A 10,372-nucleotide genomic window follows, 5' to 3' on the forward strand; every position below is an offset into this window, starting at 1 on the left:
ACAACTACCACAACAAAGCCTACGACTACAACAAATAAGCCTACAACTACAACCACCCAACCTACAACTACAACCACCCTGCCTACAACTACAACTACCACACCTACAACTACAACTACCCTGCCTACAACTACAACTACCACACCTACAACTACAACTACCACGCCTACAACTACTAAGCCAACAACTACAACCACTAGGCCTACAATTGCAAGTACTGAACCTACATTGCCCTCAACTACAACTGAAACCACGTCCACTACACTATCATCAACGACAACTATGGTGACCACAACAACAACTGAATTAATAAGCCAATCAACAACACATCCCACAACAACTGAAAAAATAAAAGATCCTCCAGTCACGAAAAATCACACCATTACGGAATATGCAATAATGGAAATTATTGATGACACTGAACAAACAGCTCAGAAAGAAATACCCGAGGAAGCATCTTTAACACTGGAACAAGTACTGGAGATACCAATAAAAGGTGAAACAGAAAGCGGTCTACCCCAAAATATAGAAGAATTCAGTGACAAAATTAAGTTCGAAATTTCAAAAATGCATGAGCAATATAAAATAAGTATAGAAACAGAACACGAAAACCAACTTGCAAAAGAAATCCGCGATGCATATTGTCAACTTTCAACGATAAAAAAAATTCAAGCCGTGATTCTAGCTCAAAGTAACGGCATTCTTGCTGCTTCAGCACTTGGTTTACCCATCTGTACGAGACTGCAAGGCTTCGGAAAAGCGATGACACTTCAACAATGTGAAACAAAACGGATTTTTATCTCCGCAAAAGAATCTAAATGTGGATTTCAACCATTCTTTACCTATGAAGATAAAAACTGCACTATTGGAGTAGATGGATGGTCTATACATCCATATTCCGATTGCTTTTGGAAAACTCATTTGGTAAATTTAAATGGATTCCATCACACCTGGGAACATAATTCAACAGACAAAGAATGGGTAAAACAAAAAGCAAACATCCACATGCCGAACTTAGACCTTATCACGGAGTTCGAAGAGTTACACTTGAATGACTTCGACTACAATTTGAAGAGACATCCAGCGCACGAAACTATGGAAATGGAACAATTGAATATCCTAGACGATTTAGTAGGCTTAATGCAGGAATCAAATTCAAAATCAGTTTCTGACATAGTGATGTCAGAAAAACAGGATAATCAGATGAGTACCATGTTTTCATGGTTCGACACATTGAAAATTCTTATCCTATCTATCATCGGATTCATTGTATTCATCGTATACCTACGCATATTCATCATTTGTGACCCCTTCACAAGAATCCTGGAAAAAATTCGCCAAACCAGGAGATTAAGAAGATACGGAATCAATATGGAAGAAGCACACGAATTAACTTCAATGATCGCAAATTCCAACATTCAACCACCAGAAGAAATAATAGAACAACCATTCTTTAGGATGACGGCTCCTACACCTCTTACCATGGAAAGACCCTCACAATCACGCCCAGCTCAACCAAGCGCACCGAAACAACGTGGTATTTACCCTATTATGGAAGAAAACTGGGAATCAGATCAAGCTCGAAAATGCACAGGAAAACAGACGACTTGCGATTGACGTTGACTTGCGATGGACGTTGTCGGTTATGGAATGGTATGGGAAGACCTTTGCAGATGCTCAACGGAAGTTTAATCTAAAAACAACTAACATTTCCCTTAAAAAAAAAAACCAAAAAAAACACAACTAATCGAGTTTTTATTTTTAAGGAACACGGGTGAAAGGGGGAAAGTAGTAAATGTATTAAAAATTCTAGTGAAGAAAAACAACGAAGAAACCCTAGTGATGGAATGGGGCAGTGAAGACACAGTGCATCATAATGAAGCAAGCGATGGTGAAAAGCAACCAGAAACCAACTACATAGTGATCGAAAGTGACATTGAAACAGAAAGTGAAACACAACGAGATGGACTTTTCGGGGATTATGGTTTTTATCCACCAACGTTCAGATTCGATCCAAATGCTACACAAAAAACGACTCTACCTAAATGTAGTAACTGTGCAATGAAAACGCACCCATCTTTATCCGCAGCGAGAGCAGATGCCATTCGCAAACGAACACAAGCCATCACACGACTACGTGATCAAGAAATTTTCTAAGAAATGATAGACGCTCCAAGGGAAGAAATAAGAAAATGTATCATCCAGAAATTGGGTCCCGCTGCATGGGATTACCACCCGAAGGCAGAATTTCTAAACCAGAAATTTAACAACAAAACACTACTTCATGCAAGCGTGAAAGCGGGAAAACTGGACATAACGGATTTACTGTTAGACTACGGAGCTGACCCAGACATAAAAGAGGATGGCCAGACCATTGCACATAGAGCGGCAGCAGAAAATAACAAGCTCTTTATCAGGGTATTACGATATCACAAATACAAGTTTTCATCGTATAACAGCCTTGGAGAAACACCACTAATGGTCGCCATCGCCTACGGTCATGAAGAAGTGGCTAGTTATTTGTGGATAAGTTCCAACGTTGCCCAAATGGCAAAGGACAACAGCACCGTCCTACATTATGCCGCAAAAATGGAAACAACAGTCTCGCTAGGGCAGCATGCGAAAGGAAAATCCACATTAACATCAATCAAACGACTCGACCAGGGAACTATACGGCCCTACACCTAGCCACAATGTATAGTCAGGATAATATAATAAATATTTTATTGGAACACGGAGCAAATACGAACATAACTGATGTCAACGGAAATACCCCGCGGGATTACGCATTTGACGGACAAAGGACAAATTTGTTTTAAGATTGGGACTATATAAGAAGCCGCAAGAGAAAAGCTTCTGACAGAGAATAAAACAAAAATTAATTACAATGAAAAACAAAATTAAAGAGCCAACCAAAGTTTATTACACAACCCGACAAAAACACTACAATGAAGATACTACAAAAACAAATTGCATTCACATCACTATCCTAGACAAAATCTTCAAACTCCTCCAGAAGACATTCAGGTAAAAACACAGCAGACCGAGAAGTTGGATAGAAAATATCCTCGCCTGACTCTAGCCACCATAAGAGCCTAGCGAGGTGTTGAGGATAAAGATCTCGGTACCTCGCATAGCCAGGATATCGGCTAAAAACAAATAATAACAAAACATTAATAAAATTGGCAACACAAAAAAAAATCAAGAAAAGAAGAACAAGAAAGGAAAACCAACTCACACGTAGTAATAGTCGCCGATCCAAACTCGTTGAAAGCCGAAATCATAAGCAGAGGGAGGAGCACATGGATTGTTGAGTAGCGAAAACAATAACAGCTGCACTACCAACTCCTTATCCTCGGGTCGAAATCGAGCATAAAAGCGGAACGGTGAAGAAAACAACAGCGCTCCCATAAGCTGCAAAACGTCATCAAAATTGCCCCGTTGGCGTAACAAGAATTGAAAAGAGTCAACTTCCATTTCTTCAAACTAAATAAATGCAAAACGAACGAAGACAGGAAAACAATTTTCCGACGTAAAAGAGCTTCAAGAAAAAACTAAAGGAAGAAAAGAGAAGAAAAGCATACAAGAAATGATTGAAATCTGTCGTAGCATTCCAATAAAAAGGAACGTAGACCATCATTTATTAACTAACACTTTTATTAGCCTAAAGGCAACGAATAACGGTAAAGGAAACATATCTTGTATTTTGTGTCTCCAACCATATACACATAGCCCAGCAAACAAGAAAAACGGTGAAAGAAAGAAAATAGGTTAAGCTGGTGACAGGTAAAAACAAGTTTTCATCTAGCCATTGTCACGCCACATGCCGAAAAGAATTAAGGAGAAGGAAAAAATCAGACGACAAAGAGGAAAATTGTAGGACCAATTTCTTCTTGCCGAAGGGGGGAAGGAATGTAATAGACCGCAGCTTTATAGTTAGAGTTAGAGTTTCATATTGTACCTGAAGAAATAAGATAAATTTGAGTTTTTTTTAGATAAATTACTGAGTCTCTTTATTTTTTGGAAAATAGCGAGATTGCCACAAATTCATCAATATATGCAGCGGAAAAATTGAGAACGAATGAGGATACTATTCGTATAAAAAACGTTTATAACGCATCTCACTTGTTCAATTGACATCCCAATTCCGTCCGAATGACGTCCAAGGTCTATCCAATGGGAAGAGATAGGTACGAGTATAGGATCTCGGCGAAGCGGACATTACCCATACGTAAAAGACGTCCAAGGCATGTAAACTTGGAAATCTGGTATGTTCCAAGTACATCTCAGACGTCTCGAAATGACGTGTTGGGGACGTCTCTGGGACAGCACTGTGTTTTCTGGGGTCCTCTTGGGCTACGGCGCGTAGACTGTTTAGGAGTTGGTCGCGCAGATAGGGACCGGGCTGGGGATTCCCTTAGTCACGTATTGCTGAGAAGCGGTGGATAGTACAGTATCCTGCACAAAAATCCGAACAGTGATTTAAATGTTGAAAGCCATCTATTGGAGGGGTTACGTTTTTTTTTTATATTTTTTTATAGGTAGGGTAGACGGAGTGAGGACACGTCAGGGCAGGGTTGGGAAAGTCTACACCTTGCTTTTTTTCTTAAGGGTAAGTAACAGGTCAGGTCAATTCTGAAACCCTCAGGGAGAGGGGGGGGTTTTAAGCGACAGTTGGAAATGTTGAGCTATGGCTTTGAAACATTGCTTACTCAAACAATTTTGCTAAATACCCTCTCGCTGGACCACATATCCGACCCACTTTATATGTTCCTGCTCGAAAAAGAACTTTTTCAGGCTAAAAGTAATGTTCACGTTCCTGCGGTCTGGATCACCGAGCAGAGGCCAAGTACGTGGGCCGGGAAAGATCGGTCAAATCGTAGTAAATCGTTGATGATTGGCGCCGTTTTTGTTAAGTGATGAATGGCGGCATCCGCGCGGCGTTTGAACTCATCGCTACTGCATCTTAACCATATGGATGCACGTAGATATTTGTACCTCCCCCAGGGGGTCATGAAGACGGTAAGGTGTTGGCTGCTTTCGTCGAGTGGGATTTGGAAGTATCCGTTGGCAGCGTCAAAACAGCTAAAATAGACGGCTCCACTATCGATTGCGGAAACTGCATCTCTGTGTCTAATGCTACATTTCTTTTCAAACGGATGTATTTAGTGATGGCGTCCGGGATCTCTGTTGGCGTCGTGGTGTTATTGGGAATTAAGTTTAGGGCTACTTCGACCGTTTGCTGCATCGAGGTGTCTAGCGCTAGGCGAAGGGTTGCGGTTTGTTCTTCCACAGGGAGAGTGACATTGGTTTAATCGGCCGAAGTCGTCCCATTGAATGCACCAAGTTTTGAAGTCTACCAGTGACACATCTCCTTGGAGTTTCTCAAGAGAGGAGGAGTACAGACGGTGTCGGGTGAACGCACTCTCTGGTGTTAACGTCGCTGGAGCTACTGGTGTGGCAGATGGTGGGGCCACCGGTTGCTTCGGTGGCCCTAATTTGCTTGATCGGTCCAAATTTGCTTTCAATCATTCGAATTCCTTTATTCGAGACGATCTGTTTTGAGCAAAGAACCTTCAAGAGTTGATTCGCTCCGATCAAGACATCTTTTTGGCAGGGCCCCGCTTATCCCCCCAGAACTTTGTCGTCGGCGAGTTGGTATCCTTGGCTCCAAAGCTCGTTGACGAATTCTGTCTTAGTTGACCCAGCAACCTACCCGATTTCAGGTTGCTCAATTGCTTCTTGTTCAACGTCTTCCGTCTGTGGGTTGGTTCCACGAAATCATAGCTTTCTTACGCTGCGTTCCTTCCCTGGATGAATGTGTCCCACTGCTTGCTGCTTCAAATTAATCCTCCCGACTTCTTGTAGTCCTAGAGTTTGTGCTACCTCACTCCTAATTAGGGCTACGTTCGATCCTTGATCGATATAAGCAAAAGCTTTGTGCCATCCATTCGGGCCTTCCACTATCACTGTGGCCCTTTGGACGTTTACACCAAAGAATAGGCGTGCTTCTATTGAGAGAGGATCGTCGCTACAGTTGCTGTCACCGATTTCGGTTTAGCTGCCTTGTTGCAGATAGACGTGTGGTGACCCTGTCCGCACTTGTAGCATTTGATTGTGCTCCAACACTCTCTCACCTGATGATTCTGTTCCAGGCACTTCCAATACCTTTTTTCTTTTCTAGTTAGCTCGATCTTCTTCTCCAGGGTGATAACACATTTTACCGGGGGATGTTTATCATTGCAAAATAAAAATCTTCTTTTCCAACAGTATTCTGTTTCCAGTTTTTGGATTTTCTGTTGCAGTCCCTGTAACTGCAACAGGACTTGACTGGACTTGACTGAAGCAGTTCCTGTGACTGCTTCTGTTTTTTCTTCTTTTGTCTTGCTCCTCGGTTGAGTAAAAATACTGTCGTGGGTGAAAAAGGAGATTGGTTATCTCTTCGCAGAGATGAGTCATCCGCTCCTTGTACAACGCTGCGAACGCGGTGAAGAAATTATCGGGAGAAGTCCGCTCTAAGAAAGATACGCAGTCCTAAAGGGGAGTAATTCGCACGACGGTATAAAACACTGCCCCAAATCTGCGTTAGATGAGTCTCCATCGGGTGAGCTCCAGGAGCTGGGCTCCGTAAGAGGAGTTCCCTGGTTTTCCTAGAGGTCTTCAGACGCTTCTCCAACTTTTGGTAATGGTTATCCCTTTTTGTTCGAGTTAAACCATTGTTTAGATTTAAGTCATCACTTGTTGTATTCGTTTTTGATTGTTTAAATATAACTCGTGTGACAATTGTTGGAGACGCGGCTCGTTACCCGTAAGTGACGAATTAGTGCTGCAGAGTTTTAATTTTTGAGACGCAGCTCGTTACCAGTAAGTAACGAATTTGTGCTGCGGTGTGGCAATTGTTGAAGACGCAGCTCGTTGCCTGAGAGTAAAAGAAGTCGTGCTGTAGTCATTGTTAGCCGATGCCGAAGAGGACAAACCCACGGCTACCTAGTTGCCCAAGAGACCCCAGCAGACGATTACATCCGCTTCGAGAACTATCAAGCGTTCGGTAGAAACTTCACCTACCCCAGCCTCATCGTTGGAGAGCGGAACTTCCTTTGTTGGTAAAACCCTAAATTTTGAAGGTCCTATTCCAAAGGACCATTTGACCGAAGATGCTGACAGTCAGGGTGAATCATTCGAGACTACAAGAGGCTTAGACTCGGATCCAGAAACCGAGGTCGATTTGAGAGCGGCGATGAGTCTAGTTGTTCCGGTCATGGGACAACAATTTGTAGTGCCATCAAGGCATATTAAGCAGCCGCAAAGAAAAGCTATGGAAGCTGTCAGAAAATTTATTAGCCCGCCAATCTTCCGAAAAAGTTCGGAAAAAGATGCGCACCAATGGATGGAGAGCTTTGAAGAACATTCAACCCACAACAGATGGGGTGATATTGGGAAAAGAAATAATTTTGAAAAGTATTTTGATGACGCCGCCAGGAGCTGGTTCAATTGTGCAAGGCTCCCGAACGAGTGGATGGTAAATCCCAAACTGCCAGAAGATATGCGATTGCAGCGCCTCTTCCGTGGCCGATGGCAGGCGGTAAAAAAAAAAAAAAAATCCTTAAGACTATCCGGGAAATACAAGAAACATTTGAACAAGTAAGCGCAACCAGAAGGAATAAAAACGACGGAGGAAAAGTCCCTATTTGCCAAGAGGACGCAAGCTGATTTTTTTTGTCTCATCAACCTTCGTGGATCGCAGAAGATTAGTACAGTCGGGTCGCCTGTTTTGAAGAAGGGGGACCTGTCGCGGGTGAAAAAGGAGATTGGTTATCTCTTCGCAGAGATGAGTCATCCGCTCCTTGGACAACGCTGCGATCGTTGTGAAGAAATTATCGGGAGAAGTCCGCTCTAAGAAAGATACGCAGATATGCAGTCCGAAAGGGGAGTAATTCGTGCGACGGTATAAAACACTGCCCTGAATCTGAGTTAGATGAGTCTCCATCGGGTGAAATCCCGGAGCTGGGTTCCGTAAGAGGAGTTCCCTGGTTTTCCTAGAGGTCTTCAGACGCTTCTCAAACTTTTGGCAATGGTTATCCCTTTTTGTTCGAGTTAAACCATTGTTTAGATTTAAGTCATCACTTGTTGTATTCGTTTGTGCTTGTTTAAATACAACTCGTGTGACAATAGTATTGCCGTGTAGCGTGTACAGCCTACAGGTGTACTTTCCAGTTTTAACTTCCAGTGTATTGAAATTTTGTTTTGGTTATAGACATTTTGGACGAAAACGTCTATGGTCACCACCTTGGTAGCAATCTTGTTTGCGGAGTTTCACTAGTGCTCTGAAAAATTTGCCTAAAAAACAATTATAGTGGGATATCCCAAGGCAATATTCTTTTTGAGAAAGCAAAATGAAAATTGATTTAAGAAAAAACCAAAACACTGTATTTTTGCGATTTCGCACAAGGTTAACAACTAAGTGAGCTAAGCTAAGCTACAAGCTACAAGCTACAAGCTACAAGCTACAAGCTACAAGCTAAGTGAGCTAAGGAAGCAGAATGACTGAAGAACATACACTATTTTACAAAAGCGGGCAGAAAATTTCCTCAACACGTGTTGGCTCTCAACACGTGTCTGACTCTAACACACAAGCAGCAATTTTTACAATTTACGCAAATTAGTAGACGATATCGTCAAACTGATTTTAAATCTGTAATAGAATATTGTATAAAGTAATAGAATACTATATATATATATATAGTTTCTAAGGTTCTAAGGTAATAAGTTTCTCTGGTAAAACTGTTGGAAAAAAACAAAGCGTTTCTAAGAATTCGGCAACTCTGGTTGATGCCGAAAACAAGGGATTTCCATAATTTCGTATTTTAATCTACTCTAAAATCCTTGAATAAATAGAGAAAAATCTGAAAATTAGGCTACAGGTAGAACTAACGTAGCTCTTTTATTAAGCAGTTTTGCGTCTTCGTAGCCCTAGCTCTTTGTTTAAAAAAAAAAAACCAAAGTGACCTCATTTGCATAAGGTCCTCTCGGCTTTCTAAAGACTTTTTCATCCAATTTTTACCCACCCTTCCCATTAAAATAAAATAATGGAAAAAATTTGGGACGTTCTCACTATTTATGAGAACGTACACAAAAAAAATAGTACCATTTGGGTGAAAATTGTAGTACTGAGAGAACCGAAAAAGAGGCATTTTTGCATAAGGTTCTCTCAGGCTGTTCTGGTAGGTACTGTATGTTCCCAGGTGTGATGAAATCCGTTTGAATTTACCAGATTAGTTTTCCAAAAACAGTCAGAATAGGGATGGATAGACCCACTCATCTACTCTGTTTGTACAATTTTTTTTTCTCCGGTGAAAAACGGCTGAAATCCACACTTTTCCTTTGCGGAGATACAAATTCGTTTTGGTTCGCATTGTTGGAGTGCAATAGTTTGTCCGAAGCCTTGCAGCCTTGTGAAAATAGGTTACTTAAGCTCTGAAGCAACAAGAACGCCGTTACTTTGAGCCAGAATCACAGCTTGAGTTGTCTTTATCGTAGAAAGTTGGCAATATACATCGTGGATTTCTTTAGCAAGCTTGTTTTCGTGTTTCGTTTCTATACTTATTTTCTATTTCTCATTCATTTTTGAAATTTCAAATTTGATCTTGTTGTTGAATTTATCTATATTTTGATGTAGGCCACTTTCTGATGTTTCTTCTTTTATTGGTACCTCCGGTATCTGTCCTAGTGTTATAAATGCTGCTTCAGGTATTTTTTGCTGGGCTGTTTGTTCAGGGTCATCGATGATTTCCATTACGGCGTTTTCCATGGTGGTGTGATCTTTCGTGGCAGGAGGATCTTTAGTTGTTATTTTTTCGGTTGTTGTATGCTGTGTTATTGATTGGCTTGTTGATTCAGTTTTTGTTGTCCCCTTAGTTGTCCTTGATGGTATTTTAGTGGACGTTGTTTTAATTGTCGTCGAGGGTACTGCAAGCTTAGTAATTGTAGTTGTAGGCTTAGTAGTTGTAATCGTAGGCTTAATAGTTGTAGTTGTAGGCTTAATAGTTGTAGTTGTAGGCTTAGTTGTTGCAGTCCTAGGTTAAGATGTTGTAGTTGTAGGCTTAGTTGTTGGAATCGTAGGCTTAGTTGTTGTTGTAGGCCTAGTGGTTGGGGGTGTGCTTTTTTACAGTTGTTTTTATGGCCTTTGTTGCTATTGTTGTTCTAATTGTTGTTGTGCTTAATTTTGTAGTCGGTTTTGTTGTCGTCGTCGTGCTTGAAGTAGACGAAATGGATTTTTGTGTGGTGGGCGTGGTCAAGTTTTCGTTGTTCGATTTCCTTTCTCTTTTGAGCAGAGGGGGTATTGGTGGGAGTTGTTTTCCGCCCAACTATTGTT

The 10,372-nt window shown here is 41.3% G+C and overlaps 1 protein-coding gene across 1 annotated transcript; it reads left to right on the forward strand.

Annotated features, from left to right (window-relative positions):
• Positions 1–567: 567 nt before the first annotated feature.
• On the forward strand, positions 568–2,157 carry LOC116932507. Its single transcript, XM_045175081.1, has 2 exons — positions 568–1,303; positions 1,814–2,157. The coding sequence occupies exons 1-2, from the start codon at positions 568–570 to the stop codon at positions 2,155–2,157; spliced, it is 1,080 nt and encodes a 359-aa protein (XP_045031016.1).
• Positions 2,158–10,372: the final 8,215 nt, after the last annotated feature.

This window comes from Daphnia magna, linkage group LG6 (genome assembly GCF_020631705.1).
Source record: "Daphnia magna isolate NIES linkage group LG6, ASM2063170v1.1, whole genome shotgun sequence".
Classification (NCBI taxonomy): domain Eukaryota; kingdom Metazoa; phylum Arthropoda; class Branchiopoda; order Diplostraca; family Daphniidae; genus Daphnia; species Daphnia magna.